Below are 23181 nucleotides of genomic sequence, written 5' to 3' on the forward strand. Positions count from 1 at the left end.
TAAGAATAAAGATTTCGAGATTATTAATAAATAGTCGAAGTGGTTTGATCAATTATTATCGTTTTGAGTAGCATCAATTTATAAGTAGAGATATTAAATTTCACTCTAAGTACCCTTGTCGATGAAGACAATATTTGGACACGACCAAAGCTTGATTACCGATAATCTTCATGATGAAATTTTAATCCTTTAAGATTAACTTTCCTAATCTTATGGCACTCAGAGGCAGACCTTTGTCAAGTGGCATAAATAGGCTGGTGCAGATGATAAAGTTGCACTGGAGCCTATAAGAAAAGGGATTCTGAGGTGAGAAAAGATTTTTGTTATTAGTTTTTAAAATTTTCAATAATTGTGAAGTTATTAACAGAATAAACAGAAATACTTGTATTCTTCACATACATATATTAATTTCTTGCATCGAGCCTTTGGAAATTTTATATAGTGAGGTTGAAAGTACCACAGAAAAGTGGGCCAATTCGATGGGATATGCTGTCTTGGCAAGCAAATATATTTTGGCAATTTAGTTATACAGGGCAAAAACTTACCATTTTAAAAATGAAATGACTACTGTGAAAATCGGGAAAGATATTTATTTGTACAATTTAATAATACACATAAAAGCACTTATAGTTGAAGACTATGTCCCAAAATGTTCATCAACATTACAAACACTTCTACTGATTCTCATTTTCCACCGCTCAGTGTAACGTTTCTGTTGGTATTCTTTCAATTTAAATGCAATTTTTTTGTTTCAATTGCTCACGTCTCCATGGATGATTTATATATATTTTATGAAAGCCATAAAAAGAAATTGCAAACAGGTCTGGTGATAGCGGTGACCAATTTGCTTTACCAAAATGAGACATGACGTGATTTAGAACCATTTCCATGGAAAGTCTTGCAGTTGTGTTGTGTTGTGTTGTGCTACAGCACAACTGCATGGAAAGTCTTGCAGTTGTGCTGTAGCACTTTCCTGTTGAAACCAGACATTTCATAAGCTGCCTCTTTATTGATAAATTCCACGTATAAATTCTTGCCTCATATTTACATTTAGGGCTCTAGTTACTGTGAAAGCTTAACTATTAAATTTTAAAATATATGGACTGATGATGCCAAAGCAGACACTCACAAGAAGCATTCTGGCTGTTAAGTGGTTGGTCATGAAGGTGATATGGATTTTCGGATGCTCGTTTCTAACATTTTGTTAATTACATACACATTGAAATGAAAATGGGCCTCCTAAGTCTACATTAAATGATTAAGACTGACTGTTGTTATTGAGTTTTAGGAGCATCAGCGACCAAGGCCATGTTGCTCCTTATATGTCTGTAAATTGCATGTTCTGTGATTGATTTTCTGTTTGCTGGGAGAAAAGCCTGAGTTTCCGGGAGGAAAAACTATATTACCTTTGCCTGATAATTACTAACTCAGCCACGTTGTGAAAAAGACCCATAAAAATTCCTCCTGTCATTGATGAGATTCGAACTCGGGTCTTTTTCACTCAGTGATCCTATCAACCCAGGAGGGCAAGACTGACTGATCATTCACCTTCTACAGCAAGTCGGAAAAAAATTCAAATGTGTCCGAATTGCAAACAAGTAATTGTTGAAATATTTGCATTTTACAATGGATGGAATTTTAAATCTGATTCAATGTACCAACTGTGGCTACCATACTCATGGAGAATGAAAAAGACCTTGTGATAATTGTGGTTATATTTTGAAGTTCTCTGAGCAATGCAGACAGGTTTTCAGGACAGCTTGAAGTTTTGTCAGATATAAACAAATTTTTTTTCAGCAATTCATCATCCTGTTATGTAACACAATGGTTAGACCACGTCTTGAGTATACTGCATACAGGACTGGAAACCTAATTTTTAGGATACTGTTGTTGGAGCAGGTGAAGAGAAGAGTAAGAAAATTAATGAGGGGGGAACAAAAGTGCTCTTACTGGGTAAGGCTTCAGTTCTGAAAGTTGCAGAGATCTGATCGTGTTTAAGGCTTTAAATGGATTGAGTGAACTCAATGTAGATGCAGTCCTTCTTATTGCTCACTGTAGGTGTGGGGGGGGGCATAAATTGATGAACGATGGTAGCAGGATAGATGTGTGGTAATTTGCAGTCAGCAGAACTTTCATCTGGTGTTGTAGAAATGGGCAGTTTGAATATATTCAAGGTTACAAACTAGACAAAACTATTAGGAGAGGTGAGGGCTGTTATTTTTTTTCTTTTACTTGCTTTCTTCCATCATTTGCCACTACTAAGGCCATATTGCTCCGGGGATATGTGGTGGCCATTCCTACCGCATATTCCCGGCTTTCTTTTTTTTCTTTTACTTGCTTTCTTCCATCATTTGCCACTACTAATACAATAGAAGATCGTGTTGTTGTTGTTTTGGTTTTTAGGAGCATTAGCAACTAAGGCCATATTCCCGACGGGGATATGCAGTGGTCATTTGACTCCTGACCTTTCCACATCCTCCGTATTTGGTGATCACGGGCTCGAACCCCGGTCTAATCAAGAAGCATGTGCTATGCACTGCTGCTCCTGCCCACCTAGCTACGGAGGTGCCAAAAGATCGTGTGCATTGGGACTGGCCATAGGCGTGCTTGTGAAATGCATATCGTGAAAGTGCTACAAAAATTGCACAGCCCATTGTTAACTCCATTTGCATCATAGTAAATAAGAAAAGTAATTAACAAGTTTGTAAATTTCTTCTTCCATACTTGAATTTGAGCAACAAAAATTGAATGTCTTGTAATACACAGTACACCAAAATGAAAGAAAATACTGTATAACCAGACTACTGGTGGATAAAGTACATGGGAGGATCCCATTTCATCTATAAATTTTAAAAAAGTGGTTGTTGATGTAAGGTTTTAAGAGAATCGGCAGCAAAGGACATATTGCGCTGTATATACTGTCTGTAAATTGCATGTTCTGTGGTTAATTTTCTGTTTGCTAGATGAAAAACCCACGTTTCCAAGAGTAAAAACCATGCTACCTTCGCCTAACTCAGCCACATTGTGAAAAGAGGCCTATAAAAATGCCTCAAATCATCAACAAGACTCGAACTCAAGTCTTTTCCATCCGGTATGGGAAGGACAGCGATTCTACAGTGCTACCCACGAGAGCAAAAAAGGGTTGGGTCAGATTCTATACTAGCAGTAGGTTAAACACACATCATTTTAGCCTAAATATAAGATTCTTTTCTAACCAACGTTAACTGATATTATACATTTGGATCTTAGAAAGGCTTTTGATACTGTTGCACATGGAAGACTGCTGCACAAATTGGAGCAGTGTGGCATTGGAGGCAAATTGCTGCTATGGATAAAGGGATGGTTGAGTGGAAGAAGACAGAGAGTGGTAATCAATGGACACTGCTCATCGTGGACTAATGTTATTAGTGGAGTCCCTCAGGGTTCGGTGTTGGGTCCATTTTTGTTTTCTGTATTTATAAATGATACTAATGATGGTATATCAAGCTTAATGTACAAGTTTGCAGATGATACGAAGGTCGACAGGGTTGTTAAGGACACTACTGACGCTATGCTGCTGCTGCAACAGGATTTGGAAAGGTTGAACAGATGGGCTGAGAGGTGGCAAATGAAGTTTAACATTGACAAATGTAAAGTACTACATATGGGAAACAGCAACCTCAGAGCAACGTATCAACTCTGTGGTACTACACTGACAGTGGTAGAGAATGAAAAGGACCTGGGGGTAATTGTGCAGGCAGATATGAAGTTCTCTAAGCAGTGCAGATGGGCTGCAAGAGTCGCTCATGGTGTCGTGTCAATGATATACAGGAAATTTTTCTAGCAGGGATAAGGTGATTATTCCCTCGTATAAGGCAATGGTCAGGCCACACCTTGAGTACAGTATACAGGTCTGGAGGCCTCATTTCAAGAAGGATGTAGAGCTGCTGGAACAAGTACAGAGAAGGACAACAAGATTAGTGAATGGAACAAAGGGTTGCTCTTACGAAGAAAGGCTTAAGTTTTGCAAATTACAGTGTCTGGAGACTAGGCACCTGCGAGGTTATCTGATTGAGGTGTATAAAGCCTTGAATGGTTTGAGCATGCTCAGTGCTGATGGGATTCTTCCTCTTGCTCAGAATAATCACCTGGGAGGGCATAAATTCAGATTGAGGAAAGACAGATGTAGGATAGATGTGCAGAATGCCTTTAGCCAGCAGGTAGTTGGTTGGTGCAACAGACTTCCATCCCTTGTTGTGGAAGTTGATGCCTAAATAAATTTAAGGCTTAGCTGGACAGGTATTTTGAACGAACAGAGGGGTGAAACGGAAGTGTTTTTTTTTGGCTGATGCTCTGCATAAGCTTGCTTTCTTGCATCATATGCCTCTACTAATGCTAATGCTAAACTGTTGGAATATAATATCACCCTATTATTCTAGAATTGGAGAGCTTATATAAATTTAAGAGTTGGACAGGTACCTGGATGCACCAGATGACTTTAAGGCTGATAAGTCTGGCTAAGTAAGTTAAATACCGTACCCAGATTCATTTATTTGCCTCCTGATATTAGAAGTAAAAGGAAAGACTGAGTGAACTGATAAACTATGAATAATGAAATAAAAATATCACAAAGAATATAAATTGTAATTAGTGAAGAGACTAAAATAAGTAAGCATCCAATTTAGTATGCTACAATCTCTTTTGGAATGTAACTAAGCAACATGGTTTACTATTTTAATTACGATATTTGCCAGGACAATAAGATTTCACACAAGATTTCAGAATTTTGGAAAAAAAATCTTTTTTGTATATGTCTGAAATGCAAATTCACAAGGTATCATTTTTCACTTGGAGAACCAAAATATCTTTCAACTGTTTCCATATTCATTAGCATAATTTAACACCTTCAGTATAAATCAAGTAAATACCTCTTCTGTATCCGCCCCTACGATTCAGTTTTACCTTAAAAGAGAAAAGAAATGAATGTCAATGAGAAACCTTGACTTGTAATGTGAGAGGGAGTGTGCTTTCGACATAGATATAACAATATATATGAAAAAAATTAAACTACATGGTAACAAAACTATTTAATTTTGAAACATTTAAGTAATTTGGATTTAAAATAATCTACACTGTCTTACGCTTCAAAGTTCTTCATAGATTAAGTCTCATATTTCACTTTTTTTGTTAAGAAGCTCAATGAATAATTAAAAACATGGCAGTTTAAACTGTTGTAAATCCAAGTTTTAAATTAAATTAAAATGGTGAAGAACAAACATCTCGTTTATATAAAACTGCTCCATCCTTGATCTTTTTCAAAATATATTGAATGGTGTACAATGTACACCACTTGCTTGACTATGCAACAATTTTTATGTAAGAACAAGTGTACTCTCTTAACTATTCAAATTTAAAAAACTGCATTTTTTTATGTAGCCATTCAACATTAAACATCTTTATCATGCAGTGAAGTGTTTCTTCACACCAGTGGCTGCTCGCCTTTTCTTGCAATGTGCCACATATTACATTGGTAATCTGTTGTGTGCCACCTAGGAGCTAATTCAAAAATTCCTTCTCCCCCTTGCCAAAGGCAGATTAAATTTGGAAGGGTAAAAAAATAATAACAAATAAAATAAACATAGAAGTCAGTGCACTGCATAAAATCTGTACATGCTAGACCAACCGAAGTTGATTACAAGGAATTTATTTACATTTCCCATTGCGAATTCCTCATGAGTTGCCTGTTCGTTATGCTTCAAATAAGTAATGCTTTCCCAATAGAGAAGACTGTTGTTAGTTATACTGAGTGGATACCACTGCCCATATTTGACTGAGAATAAATAATAATAGTCTGTTCTATTGGGATAGTGATACTTATTCAAAAGTATCAAAGATTCAAAATTAAAAAAATATATATATTCACTGGAAATCATAAAATTCAAGTAATAAATAAATAATGATAAAAATAAATAAATGAATAGGCATAAACAGATGTTTTATAAATTATAAATAAGCAACAAGAAGTGGCATCATAAGTTGTGATTGGGAGATGAATGTACCTATTATCCCACATCCCCCACTGTCTTCACAACAGCAGCAAAAAAAAAACATCAATAGAAAGAGAACAAATGCTTAGTGTGCTGCATAGTTTGTTGTGTTCTGTGGTACCAAAAAAAAGATAAATTTTGTTTCATTATTTATGTCAGGAGTATCGAAATTTTTTTTATAGTAAATTTTTTTTTTTTGTTTAGAAATCACAAAAATAATGGGTGAATGCAAGAGTTGTGCACTCAATTGAACAAAAACTTTAAATTATTCAAAAGTTTGAAAACGGCATGGTAATTTTTTAAGTAATTTGGATTTAATAAACACTGCCTTACGTTTTCAAGTTTATGAAAATGTAAAGCAGTGTTTATTATGAAAAAAATTACCACAAGTTTCATTGTGGTAATTTTTTAAATAATTTGTATTTAAAATAATCTACACTGCCTTACGTTTTTTTTTTTTATCTATTGCCATATTTTTTTAGGTATGTTGCAAAAATTTTTTTATCAGGACAGCCCCACAGGATTCCCAGTCTTCACGGGTCCTAATGCGTTGCCATTTATTGCACCATGGTAGCTACTCCTCTGACCAGAGATTAACACAGAATTTATTTTTATTTAAATGTTCATCCTCACAAAACTGATGTCACAAGGACCATCGCTACATGCACTGAGCTAACATTAACAAGTAATAAATATGAACCACAATAATGCTGAAACCTGGCTCGAATTCTGACAATAAAGGTGGAATTTAAACTGTATGTGTTTGTCATTTCCGATCTTTGAAATCAGTTGTATAATTTTTTTACAAGTTTTTATTACTTTTTTTTTTTTTTTTTTTTTCAATATTGTGAGGTGTGTGTCACTGATGAGAGATTCATATAACATAAAGTGCCATACACAGCTGGGTGGTCATCCCTTACTTTACACAAACTTTTACTTGCTTTCCTGGCATTGGGAATAAGTATTTTCATATATTCCCACATGATCATTTTTATAACTAAGATTTAACGGCACAATTGCAATTTCATAGTTTTCAAAAAATAAGAAGTTGAATGAATAACCATCAACAAGAAAAAAGAGGTCTCTCACATATATTGACAGTTTTGCAGGTCCACATAAACAGAAAAGTGTGTGTATGAAGTAAGCATGATATTGAAACCGAATTATATTGAAAATGGCCTTCCACTATTATGAAATTATTTATTATGAATTAATAAGATGTTTGCAGATTAGACAATTTGGAAACTGCCCTTCCACATATTTCATAATGCTACTGTTTTGAGTATGAATATAAGTAGATGTGCTTTTAGATTACTTGATTTTAAAAATTCCTTTCCACAAGTTTCACAAGAAAAGAGCTTCTCCTGAGTATGAACTAACACAGAGTTTCCCAAATTGTGTTCCGTGAAAAATCATAATTAATAATTAAAAAAAATAAATAAATAAATTTTGCAAATCTGTAGTGTACACCACTTTTTTATCATTATAATTTAAAAAATTTTTTTTGGTTATTAATATACTGGCATAGACTAATAATCAAATAGACCGCAGAACACTTTATTTTGGCAGGCTTTTGCACAGAGAAGTATGAGCAGAAGTAATGACATTTATGAAAAAGTAGCAATGTAGTGATTTAATATGCCATTTGTATGCAATTTAGCCTGGAGTACAAGGGTTGAAGGAGAGGGGGAAACGAACCAATATCATAACTAAATTCACTTCCTAGCATAATTTTTTTTTTTTTGATAATTATCAGTATTTTGAAATATTATTATTAAAATAAATGACCATGGATTTGTGGTTGAAAAAAGAAACTTTAAAATAAGAAGCAAAGTACTTCTAGTAGTGCAACTGTGGTCAATGAAAACGAACACAATATGAAACAATGAATGTCCTTTTAGAATACTTGGTGTTGAAAACGCCTTACCACTTCTCTCATGGGTACAAATGTAATGAATGTCTTTTTAGATTAGCATTAGCATATGATGCAAGAAAGCAAGCTTATGCAGCATCAGCCAAAAAAAAAAAAAAAAAAAAAAACCCACTCACATTTCACCCCTCCGTTTGTTCGAAATACCTGTCCAGCTGACACTTAAATTTTTTTTTTTTTTTTATGAAAACCCCAAACACGAAAGGTATCAAAACCTATAGTACTTAGTACCGTGCATGGGTTGAACGAGAAGTATGGGGAGAGGGGGATGCCGGAAACTTTGCTCTAGAGACTAAACATGGGTTTCAAGCCTCCAATAAGCAAAGTGGTGGTATTTCACCGGTTGATGAAAGTCATCTACCACTTAGGCTATCAACTTCCACAACAAGGGATGGAAGTCTGTTCCACCAACCAACTACCCGCTGGCTAAAGGCAAATTTCCGCACATCTATCCTACATCCGTCTTTCCTCAATTTGAATTTATACCCTCTCAGGTGATTATTCTGAGCAAGAGAAAGAATCCCATCGGCATTCAGCATGCTCAAACCATTCAAGGTTTTATACACCTTGCCGGTGCCTAGTCTCCAGACACTGTAATTTGCAAAACTTAAGCCTTTCTTCGTAAGAGCAACCCTTTGTTCCATTCACTAATCTTGTTGCCCTTCTCTGTACTCGTTCCAGTAGCTCTACATCCTTCTTGAAGATGATTGATTTGCTTTCAAAAATCCTTTACCATATGCTATACAAGGTAATGGCTTCTCCCAAGTGTCAACTAAAAAAGTGAGGATGAACAATCACAGCCTTTTGATTGATTTGCTTTCAAAAATCCTTTACCATATGTTACACAAGGTAATGGCTTCTCCCAAGTGTTAACTAAAAAATATGGTTTCAGGTAATCTGATCTTAGAAATACAAGGTGGGTCTCAAAAGTTTTAGGACTGATCTTTTTTTAAATGATACTACTAGTGCCATACATAGGACACCTTTGAAACTATTCCCTATCAAGTTTGAACTGGATCTGTGCCAAGTTTAAATCAGTGTGCACAAAGGCATTCTACTGGAAAGTCATATTTAAGTTTGTGCAATAAAATCACGTCATCACAGATTCAAGGACCAAGCAAAGTGACAACAAAATTTTGTTTTAAAGGCAGAAAAAGTGCAACTGAAATGGTTGCAATGGTGAGTGCAGGACGTTATAGGTGGTATATGACTCTCATCAACCAGTGCAATACCACCACTTTGCTTATTGGAGGCTTGAAGTGGTGAAACCCATGTTTAGTCTCTAGAGTAAAGTTTCCGGCACCCCCACCCCCCCATACTTCTCCTTCAACCCATGCATGGTACCAAGTACTATAGGTTTTGATACCTCTTGTGTTTGGGGATTTCATAAAAAAAATGAAGCATTATCACAATACATATTTTGCTGGCATGGGCAGATCACTGCCTGTCCCTCCAAATGATAGCACACCAGCTTCACATCAGCAAGGATACCATTCAATTGACTGTTGCTGAAGATTTAAACAAAAAGGAAAGTATGCTCACACTTCATACTGGATGCACTGAAGACAGAACAGGAGAAATGAGTTGCTGCATGTCAAGATTGGTTGAGATGGTAGACAGTGATTCAGACTTTTTTTAAAAAAATCATAACTCAAGAACCATTTATGATTTTTAAAAAAAAAATCATAAATGGTTCTTGCTTCATAACAATGCACCTTCACATAATGTGACAATGACAAATGTTAAGCAGTTTCTTGCATGGAAATGCATTTCAGCACTTCAACACCTTAATTTGCAAGATCTGGCACCTGCTGATTATTTTCTGTTCCCCGAAGTGAAATCCCACTTGAAGGGGCACCATTTTGACAGCATTTCAGATATCCAAATCGGAATAATGAGGGCGTTAAATAGGGTCACCAAAAGGTCACTTCCATGTGACCTTTTGGTGACCCTATTTAACGCCCTCAGACTTTAAGAGTACGTTCACACATCTCCAGTCCACAGAGACCTCTGCTGAATCCAAAGACTCTCTCATAATTATGGCTAAGAGTTTGCTGCCTCCCTTAATGTTTAATGCTGTATGACGGTGCAAAGAGGTGTATCAAATTACAAGGGATGTATGTTAAAGATAATATGGAAAAAACTTTTCCTTGAGATTTTGATTATTTATGAATACACACATTGTACTTGACCACATATCTCAAAAGCAGCATTTCTCCTGAGTATGAAACAAAACATGTCAATTTACACTTAATACTTTGATGACATTTCAAGGTACAATACTGAATCCCATCATCAGGCCTATAGGGAAACTTAAAATATGAAAGAAATCAAATTAGCAACTGGAGTTACAACAGATTGCATTGTAAAGTTATATAAATGAATTTAATACAATATTGGCATTCAGATGATTAAGTTAAGATAAATTACTTTAATTCAATTAATTACAATAAATATTTGTGAGAATGTCCACATCTAATTAACACCTTTGATGGTTTTCTTGAGTTAAAGAAAAAAAAAAAGCATTAAACAATCATAGGTAGGCATTTGTTTATTTAAGAATTAAAGTCCCAGCAGTTACTGAAACAAATACTCTCTTTGAACTCACACTTCAAAAGATCAGAGTTTAGGTTTGAACAAATTTGCTTCTACTCACTTTCCAGACATCAGACAAGAAACAACTCATAATAAACGAACACAAAAAGATGACAAAACGGTAAGGGAAATATAAAGCCGAACTAACTTTTGTAAACTGAGGTCAGATATATTAAACAAGTATAACTACAGTTTTAAAAAACCAAGAAATTAACAATAACACTTTATTTCAAGCAAATCCATATAATAATTATCTGAATTTACTCCAAACAATTCAGGCCATCTTGCCAAATTCAGCATTCCTTTCCATTCTAGTGGCAAGCTAAATTATGTCTCTGATATTAGTGTAAAATTTCATATACCCAAATTGAAGAAACAGGTGAAACCAGTTAACCTGTATAATGCAATACTCGGGGTCCAAAGAATCTCGTCTCGATATAAGCAGGATCGCATTAGAAAATTCTAGCTATTTTTCGGCACTCAAACTTCATAAGTTGTTATTTGGTTTTTTAGGTTGTTTGTTTGTTATTTGGTTTTTAGGAGCATTAGCAACTAAGGCCATATTGGGGATATGTGGTGGTCATTTCCTGACCTTTCCGCATCCTCCGTATTTGATGGCTCACAGGCTCGAATCCTGGTCTAATCAAGAAGTGTGTGTTATGCAGTACCGCTCCTGCCCACCTGGCTACGGAGGCGCCACTTCATAAGTACTATCAATTTTGCTAGTCTCTTTTTTTTTTGCACAATAATTGCAGTACTACATCTAAGAAAAATCACGCAAAGAATAATAATGGAAATAAAATGCAATTGCGTTGTTTCAATCTTTTATTGATGCACTGTACAATAAAGTATTTAAAAAAAAAACAATATTCATGTTGTTAAATATACATAAGCATGATAAGCACACACCTTTTGTCACAAAAACAAATGAATATTCACAAAAACTATTTTTCCACGTGGTTGTTTTGACTGTTACGTTTATGTTTTGAAATTAACAAACAGTCAAATTCAGGAGAAAAAGCAAAACATAATGCACTCAGTGTTCCTTCAACTACTAAGCAGACATTAGTGAACAAACTTTTGCACATTTTAGTTGTTACTTTCAAGTCTTTCATATTTTAAAAAACTGTATCAAGGATTAACTGTTTCATCTTTGTTTCTTTTTCAACAATTTCAATAAGGCATTTTAACTGTAAAATTGAAAGGGAATCTTCCTTTTCTGTTTCTATAAAGTCCAGTTCCAAACTAGCAAGTGCCTCCGTGATACCAGTCAACAAGTAAAATTACAAGTCGTTTATTATTGTTGTTACGGAAATCATCAAAGGATAATGCTTATTGTGGATTTGCATTAAACTGAAGATATCGGCACGTATTTCCAAGAAATCCAAAACGTTATTCTGTGACTAAAAACACGTTCGAACTGATGAAAAATGGGAGCCATGCTTACATCGCTTATAAACGGAATTGCATTCTAATGAATCGTGTTTTAACGGGTTTCAGCTGTACCATGTTATATATTCTAGTCAGAAGGGGAAGGGGATTTCCTTAGTATGAATTAATAAATGATCTTTTAAAACACATACATTGAAAAATGCCTTATCATATTTTTATTAAACTGCTTTTTGTCAACACAAAATAGTATATATGTTTATAGACTGCTTGACTTTGAATTTGGACTGTCAACTGTCCTATTTCTCTTCTATATGAGTTAATTGTGTCTTTGACTATCACTGCTGTTGCAAAAATCAATGTCACACATTTCAGAAGAGGTACTACTGACATTTTTAAATTACTAAATTTGCAAGCATCCTGCATGTGTCCCAAAGAATAGTTAATCCTTTGTATGAACTAATGAGTGTCGTTTCAGGCTGTGTGATCGTGAAAACGCCTTGCCACATGTTTCACAAAAGAATCGTTTCTCTTGGGTATGTACTAATAAATGTGTTTTCACACTACTTGACTGTGTAAATGCCTTGCCACATTTTCCACAAAAGAAAGATTTCTGCTGAGTATGAACAGTTAAATGTGCTTTCAGATTACCTGATTGTGCAAATACTTTTCCACATGTTTTACAAGAAAAAGGTTTCTTTTGACTGTGAACTAATAAATGTGTTTTCAGAGCACTTGAATGTGAAAATGCCTTGTTGCACATACTACAAGAGAAGCGTTTCTCTTGAGTATGAAATAATAAATGAGATTTCAAATAGTGCAATCTTGAAAATGCCTTGCCACATGTCTCACAACAATATCGCTTCTCCTGAGTATGTACTAATAAATGTGTTTTCAGATTACTCGATTGTGCAAATGCCTTGCCACATGTTTCACAAGAGAATGGTTTTTCTTGTGTATGAACTAATAAATGGGTTTTCAGATTACCTGACACTGAAAATGATTTTCCGCATGTTTCACAAAGAAACGGTTTCTCCTGGGTGTGACCTAATAAATGTAATTTCAGATGATATGACCTTGAAAATGACTTGCCACATGTTTCACAAGAGAATGATTTCTCCCGAGTGTGAACTAATATATGTGATTTTAAACTACTCATTCTTGAAAATGCCTTGCCACATATTTCACAAGGAAAAGGTTTCTCCTGTGTATGAATTAATAGATGTGTTTTCAGATTACTGGAACGTGAAAATGTCTTGTCACATATCACACAACATAAGGAGTCTGTCTTATTAACAGAGAACTGCATTTTGATATCAACCAAATTTGGACATTTACTGTCAGAGGTTCCATAATTGATATGTGCCTCATCAGAAATTTCACTTCCTGTTTTAATGCATCCATCCTCTGAGAAAGGATTTCTATAATTCTGAATTTCAATCATTTCTTTCTGGATAGTTAATCCCTCCTTATTCTGGAGATGCGAGAGAGAATTATCATCTTTGTGTAATAATTCATGTAGGTGAAGGATTTTTTGGCTATTTCCCTCACTAAGCATTTTAATACTAATAATCATAGAAATCACTTATTTTTAAAAATATTCATTTTACCAAACAATTTATTTATAAATATGTTTTCATCAGCGACGACTGTATAACAGCTTTCCATCTGGTTATATCTGAAAATAAAAAAATAAAAGTAAATAAAGACAGCAAGTTAAAAAGTAAATGCGTACAATAATGGAAAATACATTCAAAAATTTCCTAGAAATAGATAACCGATACTTCAGTTGGACAGTGCTAAGTGTCATGTTTTGTTCAAATATACACAAATCAGGAAGTGGCAATTTTGACATTGGTAGGTAATAAGCAGTCACATTTTGTTTTTATGCATAGTAATAAAATGTTAGCAACTGAGTAACATCTGAATATCAAATTGTGCATGACATTTAATCTTTGTTGTTTTTGCTCATTGGGAATTTTCTGACATATTACTAAGTTTTCATAGTTCTTACTTCCTTTGGTTTCACAACATATCATTTCTCTCTCTGTGTGTGCGTGCGTGCGTGTGTGTGTGTGTGTGTGTGTGTGTGTGTGTGTGTGTGTGTGTGTGTGCGCGCGCGCGTGTGGCATGTGAGCTTGTTTCCCAGGCAGATTTGAAGAAATCTACAACTGTTACAGTGCATGCACGATGGGATTTGATGAAAATTTCAATAATTAGTGGCAAAAGCTTTTCTGTAGGGGTGACTCCTGCCAGAAGAGGTATACATACTGAAGTGCTAAACGGACTAAGAGATTTGTAGGTCCACTTCAGTCAGACAGACCCTTATTAAACAATGTTAGACAATCCAACTTACTTACCAGATCTTAGAGTATGCAATGAGGTTTGAAAGACAGCTGTTTCAAAAATGTTGAAGAGAAAGTTGCAACTTAAAACCCCTCAAGACTGAAGCATAAAATGCATCTCATAAATATTTTCTAACAACTTTACAAAAGTTGGAAAAAATGTGTTAATCCTCAAATTCACAAATTTGGGGTAAATGTTTACTGATATGCACAGTCATCTGGGGGGTGGGGAGGAAACATTCTTCCAGGAACTTTTTAAATGCATTACATTATAAATATATCTACAGCTCTAAAAGCAAGCACTTTCTTTTCTTAATTTTATTTTTAATTAGTGACAAAATAGGAAATATGTACATTTATTATATAACAGAATGGTTTCTATAACATAATAGGATAACCACACCAAGTATAAAATTCCAATTTTAATTAATGGCATATACTTAAAGAAAATTAATACCAATATAGTTAAAATTTGCTACATACAAGGCATGGCAATAAAGTTCCCGGACTGGTGTGTTGCAGTCACAAATTAAAATGGTATGTTATAGTCAGGGCTGGCTGAAGCTTTCTTGGGCCAGCCCTAACTTTGTCCCCCCCCCCAAATGATCTTAAACCATATCAAGCCATCCATCAAGTCTCCCCACAGTTGCAGGTCTGGCAGTATGGTAGCATCAACTCTAGGCAAAGTACAACCTAGCCTGCAGACACCTTGAAGAATTCCTTGTTTCAAATGGCGTTGAAAACTCTGATCCCCCAACATGAGTCACAAGTGAACCCATTATACTGTAATGGAGAACAGCAATATAATATGAAGCAAAAACCAATAATATAATAATATTTGGGCTTATCATTATAAATTATTTATAACTGCCTGCCTATTTTATAATTAGAAGGGATAAAAACCATAGTAATTTGAATTTCACAAAAGTTAACGCACTTGTAAAGTATGACAATACATAAGTCACTGCCGTTGTTGTTCACGTGTCAATTCATGCTCACATTACACATTTTATCCAATTTGTAATGGTTACTTCCAGCAGATGACCAATGTCATGAGACATAGATCATTAATGGATGAAGCAAGAGAAGGAGAAATCATTGGTCTGCTATCACCAGATCTCAACCTGGTTTAAGTATCTATGGGATAAGGTGGAATCTGTCGTGGCACAGAATTACCATTGTTCAATTTGAAGCAATTAAAGGATGCAATAGTTTGCATGGACTATCATCCAATCTGAGACTATAGGATGCATTAGCTGAGGCTTATGATGCAAGGAAGCAAGCTTATACAGCATCAGCCAAAAAATATATATATACATAATGCAATAGAGTTTGCATGGATACTCATCCCTGTGAAATGTGTCTTGAACCTTGTGGAGTCCATGCCTCATGTTCTGGGCTACTTACTATTAGTTCAGTGTACTTAACAACAAACTGAGTAATCTGCACATAATCACATATTCTATTTTCAAGAGTAACTTGACACCTAAAAATTCATGCAGAACCATTCAATGATACAATATTTATTGTGATGACCTGCAATTGGCATAATTAGTGTCCTCTTCAGTCCCCGGGGGCTCACATCTGGTGAGTATGGGATTGGCACACCCAGGGTCCTGAGATGGATATCATCATTCTTCTCTTTCTTGATAATTCCTTTCTGCTTCCCTCTCAGGGTAACTTGGGAATTTTTTTTTTTGGCTGGTGCAGCATAAGCTTCAGGCTTCCTTGCATCATATGGTTAATAATAATAATAATGCTGGCCATCCAAGACCAGATAATCAACACCAGAAACTATAGGAAATACATCGCAATGGAGCCCAGATGACATGTCGACGATGCCACCTGGCCTCAGAAATGATCCAACACATCACCGCGGGGTGCAAGGTAATCACCCAAACTGAGTACACTCATAGACACAACCAGGTAGCGAGGATAATATATCAGAAGCTAGCTAGGAAATACCAGTTGACCAAAGAAAGTGTACCCTACTACAAGTACAGACCCCAGGCAGTACTAGAGACCCCAACTCATAAGCTGTACTGAGACCGCTCCATAATAACGGATAAGACCATCCCACACAACAGACCAGACATAACCCTTGTGGACAAGATGGAAAAGGCTACCTATTGATTAACATAGCAGTGCCCAACACTAGCAATTCGACAAAATCCATGAGGAAAAAATTAGGAAGCACATGAACCTGAAAATGAGGTCAAGGAGATGTGGCATATGCAAGAAGTAACGACCATCTCGATCATCGTGTCGACGACCAGTATGGTGCCAAAGACTCTACATAGCAGCCTAGCAGCAATAGGTCTCCCAGAGAACACCTACTAGGAACTCCAGAAAGTTACAATCTTGAACATCTGTAGGATAGTCAGAGTTCCTCGGCCAACAGTAACACCACACATTACGACCATCCTGTGTACTTGGTAGCAGTACCTGTCACAGAGTGGAATCCCCCAATCAGGGAGAAATAATATAAAAGCAACAATAATAATAATAATAACTTCAAACCAGTTTTCAAAAATAGGAAGGAGTTTTGGTGCATTCCTCCACAAACACAGTGGACATTTCAGTGAGTGGATTGGGGGGTGTGTTGGTGGAATGACATGACTAGTCCTGAAATGCTGTTACTTTGTCTGTTCCCATTAATAAATGTTTCATTTAAGCTCCTGGAAAGTAAGCCAGCTGCAACCTATATGCAAGCACCTAAATGTGTGTGTGTGCGCGCATGCATTATTACACTCTCGCAACTGACTACATGTTTTGGCTTCCCCCCACTTATAAATACATTTCCTGGAATGCAATTCTTTACACTTTTGCTAAAAATCAAAAGTTGGCTCCCTTCTGGGCCTACAGAACAGGTATGCATGAGACATTCATTATGTATGGCTATCAATCCATTCAAAGTTCCTGACAAAGTAGCAGAGGAATGGCCACATGGATGAATGTATTTTTAAATTTCCCCTTTACCCCTTTTATTCTTCCTTTCACTTTGCCCTGTTATTTCATTTTATTTTATTTATATTGCTGTTTACCCTAGTTATTTAAGATACAAATTTAATATGAATCAGTGTTTAATTCTTAAAAACACTACGCAAACTAGTTGCTGCTAACACGCTAAATTGTTAGTCAGCACCATTAAGTCAAAATGCCTGAAGTGCATCCTGTTATAAATCCACCTACAACTGAAACACAGATCCTAAATTATTTAGGCCCTCTACCCTAAGTTAAATTATGTGCAATGTTAACTATTGCAACAGAATTAACACCACTTATCTATAGCATCAGCTTACAAATCAAAAACATAATAAATAAGGTTAATTCATTGTAGTAATAGAAAACAAAAAACACATGCACATATATATACATATATACACACACACATATCCAATAAAATAAAATAAACTCAAATTAAATGAAAAATAAAGTACATAAGAAAAGGGAAACAAAAGATAATAATGCAAAACTTGTTGGCAGCAAAGTAGTAGTAGTAGAGACATGCGATGAAAGAAAGCAAGCTTATGTATCATCAGCCAAAAAAAAAAAAAAAAACCATTTCACACATCCATTCTTTCTAAACACTTGTCTAGTTCCTCCTCAAATTTATTTAAGCTGTCAAATTCCACAACAGATAGATATATATATACCAACAATCAACTACATGCTGGCTAAAAATAAATTTCTGCACATCTATTCTACAACTGTTTTTCCTCAATTAGAATTTATGACCCTTGGGTTTGTAATCTGAGCAAGAGGAAGAATCCCATCCAGGCCTTATATCCCTCAATCACATCACCTCGCAGGTGCCTAATCTCCAGAAGACCACCCCTTCGCTCCCCTCGCCAATCTTGTTGCTCTTCTCTGTACTCGCTCAAGCAACTCAACATCCTTTCTAAAATGAGGCCTCCAGACCTGTATGCAGTACTTAAGGTGTGGCCTGACCACAAAGCGATAATCACCAATTTGTTTCTGCTAGCAAAATTTCTGTATATCACTGGCAGTACCCCACGACCTGCTGTTCTGGCAGACTGTCTGCATTGCTCAGTAAACTCTATATCTGACTGCACAACTACTCCCAGATCGTTTTCATTTTTACCATCCTAGGTTTAGTACCACACAGTTGGTACGTTTCTCTGGGGTTACTTCTACCCATATGCAGTACTTTGCATTTGTCAATGATAAACTTTATTTGCCAGTTCTCAGTCCATCTACTCAAATTTTCTAGATCCTGTTGCAGTAGCACACTGACATTACTGTCATTAATAACTCTGTCAACCTTTGTATCATCTGCAAATGTCGACATTAAGCTTGATATACCTTCATCGATATCACTGATAAATACACAAAACAATGGGCCCAGCACCAAACCCCGGGAGACTCTGCTAATAACCTTATTCCACGTAGAGCAGTGTCCATTGATTACCACTCTTTGTCTTCTCCCATTCAACCACCCTTTTATCAATTGTAGCAATTTATTCTTAATACCATTCTGCTCTAATTTGTACAGTAGTCTTCCATATGCAACAGTGTAAAAAGCTTTCCTGAAATCCAAGTACAGTGGATTCCGGTTATTTGGGCCACCGGTTAATCGGGGTAGCCGTTTATTTGGGGCAAACCTTAAAAAACAGAAACCGATCGAGAAAATAGCCAGGTTTTACTTCGCTTAATTGGGACAACATGCCGCTTAATCGGGGGCAAGAGACCGCAGCACTGGAGATTACCCTACGATTGTCTGTGACCATACTACGTAGTTTGGTCGAAATTTTGGGTCACAACCATAAAAGAATAAAAACAATTAGCAGTCACCTGTTTATTGGGCTTTTCTGTTAGTGCAATCTATCATAAACGGGTGGCAAACTCGATCTTATTGAATTTGCGATAATACCAACAGCTGGAATTCTGTGGGTTATTATGGTTAAATGTGTTTACACTTCTATGAAATCTTTAATCATATAAAAAAATTAAAATTCAGATCTTCTCTTCATTCCTATTTTTGAAGCTTTGTAACTTGTTACTCTGTTCTCAAATCATATTACTTGCAATTTGTGTGTGCCGTGTTCTTTGTTATTGATTGTTTATCTTTTTAATGTTTTAAATTTTAACCCCCACCCACAAATGTCAGCGAACAGAAATGTCAACTAGTTTGTATGTACATATTACAGTATGTATTAATTATTCTGATTATCACGTATATTCTTCCGATTTTCAAGTATCATTTAAATTTTTAATTGGTAAGGTAATAAAGGGTAAATTCGTGCTTAATATATCTTTACTTTTATAGCCTGTGGATAATATTCCTCCTATTTTCACTCATTAGAATCGCTGGTTAATAGAATTAAAATTCAATTCACAAACGTGATCACAATGACCAGTGCTTACTACACATCGTATAGTGAATGGTACTTTACTATGGTGAGTCCATCGTAACGTGATTAGATTGTACAGTGAACCAATTGTAAAGTGGGGTCCATTGTATTTTTAACTATTTATGTGAAACTTCGGATAATTGGGGCAGCCACTTAATCGGGCCAAAATGCACTAGTCCTGATGTGTCCCAAATAACCGGAATCGACTGTATATGATATCAAAATTATTTTTTGTATCCAGCACCTTTGTAACCACATCATAGTATCCAATCAAATTTGTCAGACAAGACTTTCCCCTAACAAACCCATGCTGTATCTGAATTATTACTGCAGCCTTGTCTAGATGTTCCTGCAATGCTTCTTTAACCAGGGATTTCATTATTTTTCCCAGAACAGAAGTTAAACTAACAGGTCTGTAATTACTTGCGTTACCCTTAGACCTTCCCTTGTGATTTGGGGATACATTTGCACATCTCCAGTCTGTGGGGAATTCCCGAGTCCAAGGATGCTCTCATAATTATGGCTAAGGGTTTGCTTACCTCCTTTGCCGCGTCCTTTAATATAACTGGATAGATCCTTCCTTAATAACTCCTTCATGTGTAAATGAGTTATTAATGCAAAATAATCATTCAGCTTGTCAGCTATCTGAAGAGAATCAACAGTCGACCCATTGATATGAAGCGGACCAATCTGATTCATTCTCTTGCTTTTAGAGTTTATATAAGTAAAGAAGTTCTTGCTGTTTCTCTTAGCATCCTTTGTCATAGATTTCTTGTAATCTGCCTTTGCTTGCCTAATCTCCTTTGTGACTTGATTACAGACTAGCTTAATGAAGACTAGCTTACAGAAGTAATGCAATCTAATTGATTCACTGCTAAACAGCATTATAGATTAATTCATTTTTGAATTCCAAATCTGCCGTAGGCATCTGTGCCACCTGTTAATCTATATGTATCCCATGCATTTTTCTTCTCTGCCACGAGTCTCATTAGTTCATCTGACATTTAGGCCTAAACCTTGAACGGTATTTCTTATTTGGTATGAAAAGCCTAGAAGCTTCCATGATTACTTACTTGAATGCTTCCCATTTAGAATTTGCTGTTGGTAACATCATCAGTTGATCCTACTGTATAGAATTTAAAAACTGTCTGAGTATGTTACAAACTTTATGTATTATGCATATTTTTATGTTTATAAAAAACATGCTACGATATGTATTCCAGTTATTTTAAAAATCAAACCATATACATCAATTTTATGTATAGTAGACTATGGTGAATTTCAGAAGTAATGCAATCTAATTGATTCACTGCTAAACAGCATTATAGATTAATTCATTTTTGAATTCCAAGTGTTGATTAAACAATGATAGGTGATTTATCTAATTTCCTTTGTATTAGTGGATAAAACAAAATACTTTAAAATGCCATTCAGATGTTAGTCACTGGAAAAAGCCCTTATAGTTGGATTTTTCAAGCACCACTAAGTATAAGATCAAAATACATACATAAAAGGATGCTTATTACCTTTTCATTATTTAAAAAATAATGGTAATCGATGAAATTAGCAGCTCACGAACGAACGGTTAATGAGCGAATCCAAATAAATTAACTAAAAAAAATATAAAAAACAGATTCTGCTCCCCTATTAGAATGTGAACAGGTCCGACAGTGTTTGTGTCATTCAACGCTTGGAACGCCAGGGTTGTTGTTGATGTTAAGGTTTTGGCACTATGGCTACAGAGGCCATATTGTGCATTTCAAATTAAAATAATAGTTTCATATTTGTAAGATTTTAGAAGTGAGAGAACATAGTTATCTTCTTTAGAAAGGAGAAAAATTCTTGTAGGTTTGCTTAATTTCCCGAAATACAAAATTTGTATACACTGGTGTGCAAAACTTAGGAACCAACACTATTTCTAAAGGTTACAACCACAACATCTTTACTTAAGGTGCTCTTTGCTGATGACAGTAGATTCAGTCTCAGCAGCGATTCTGGACGTCAGATAATCTGGCGAGAGGTTGGCACACGGTATCACCCCGCAAACATCACTGAAAAGGATAGATATAGCGGTCGAGGTGTTATCTTGGATGGACATACAACTTCAAATACTGGAAGGCATTACTGTAACCCACAGAGTAGTAACATATCTTACTTCTCTATGGTAGTAGTAGTAGTCATAGTGGCATTTGATGCAAGAAAGCTTATGCAGCATTAGCCAAAAAAAAAAATTACACGACCATTCCCTCTAAATGTTTCTCCAATTCCTAATTGAATTTATTTAACCTATCAACTTCCACAACGACAGATGGAAGTTTGTTCCAGCAATTAACCATCCGCTGGCTAAACGCAAATTTCGGCACATCTATTCCACAGCTGTCTTTAGCATTAACATTAGTAGAGGCATTTGATGCAAGAAAGCAAACTTATGCAGCATCAGCCAAAAAAAAAAAAAAAATAAAAAATAAAATAAAATAAAATAAAAAAAATAACCACTTCCACTTCACCCCCCTGTTCGTTCGAAATACCTGCCCAGCTGAGCCTTATTTAGACTATCAACCTCCACAACAAGGGATGGAAGTCTGTTCTGCCAACCAACCACCCGCTGGCTAAAGGCAAATTTCCGCACGTCTATCCTACATCTGTCTTTTCTCAATTTGAATTTATGCCTCCTCAAGTGATTATTCTGAGCAAGAGGAAGAATCCCATCAGCATTCAGCATGCTCAAACCATTCAAGGCTTTATACACCACTATCAGATCACCTCGCTGGTGCCTAGTTTCCAGACACCGTAATTTGCAAAACTTAAGCCTTTCTTCGTAAGAGCACCCCTTTGTTCCATTCACTAATCTTGTTGCCCTTCTCTGTACTCGTTCCAGCAGCTCTACATCCTTCTTGAAATGAGGCCTCCAGACCTGTATACAGTACTCTAGGTGTGGCCTGACCATTGCCTTATACAATGGAATAATCACCTCCTTATCCCTGCTGGAAAAATTCCTGTATATCATTGACAATACTCCATGAGCTACTCTTGCAGCCCGTCTGCACTGCTCAGAGAACTTCATATCTGCCTGCACAACCACCCCAGGTCCCTTTCATTCTCTACCATAGTCAGTGTAGTACCACAGAGTTGATACGTTGCGCTAGGGTTGCTGTTTCCCATATGTACAAATTTTTTGTAGTACTTTACATTTTCGATGTTAAACTTAATTTGCCACCTCTCGGCCCATCTGCTCAACCTTTCTAGATCTTGCAGCAGCATAATGTCAGTAGTGTCCTTGACAACCCTGCCAACCTTCGTATCGTCTGCAAACTTGGACATTAAGCTTGATATATATGCCGCTAGGGGGATGATTGTGTCCGGCTGTCTGTATGATATGCTCCGTAAACTTTTCTTGTTTTGTGTGTTTTATATTTAGAGTATTAAGTTCCTATTAGTGCCACCACATAAGGATAGGCCCTTGGATTACCAGGTGCAAGTACTGTATTATTTAAACGGACAACAGATAAGTATTAAATGAA

At 35.9% G+C, this 23181-nt stretch overlaps 1 protein-coding gene across 1 annotated transcript in view; it reads right to left on the reverse strand.

Moving 5' to 3' along the window:
- Nucleotides 1-13612: 13612 nt before the first annotated feature.
- The window catches only part of LOC150075618 (uncharacterized), a 35240-nt gene continuing 25671 nt past the window's right edge, over nt 13613-23181 (reverse strand). Inside the window, exons 2-3 of the mRNA XM_090388590.1 lie at nt 15693-15771; nt 13613-13618 (exon numbers count right to left, since the gene is read on the reverse strand). Coding sequence (XP_090244716.1) covers nt 13613-13618; nt 15693-15771 — 85 coding nt within the window. The remainder of the gene's footprint in view (nt 13619-15692; nt 15772-23181) is intronic.

Source organism: Mastigoproctus giganteus, chromosome 14, assembly GCF_048544385.1.
Source record: "Mastigoproctus giganteus isolate SK-2022 chromosome 14, ASM4854438v1, whole genome shotgun sequence".
NCBI lineage: Eukaryota > Metazoa > Arthropoda > Arachnida > Uropygi > Thelyphonidae > Mastigoproctus > Mastigoproctus giganteus.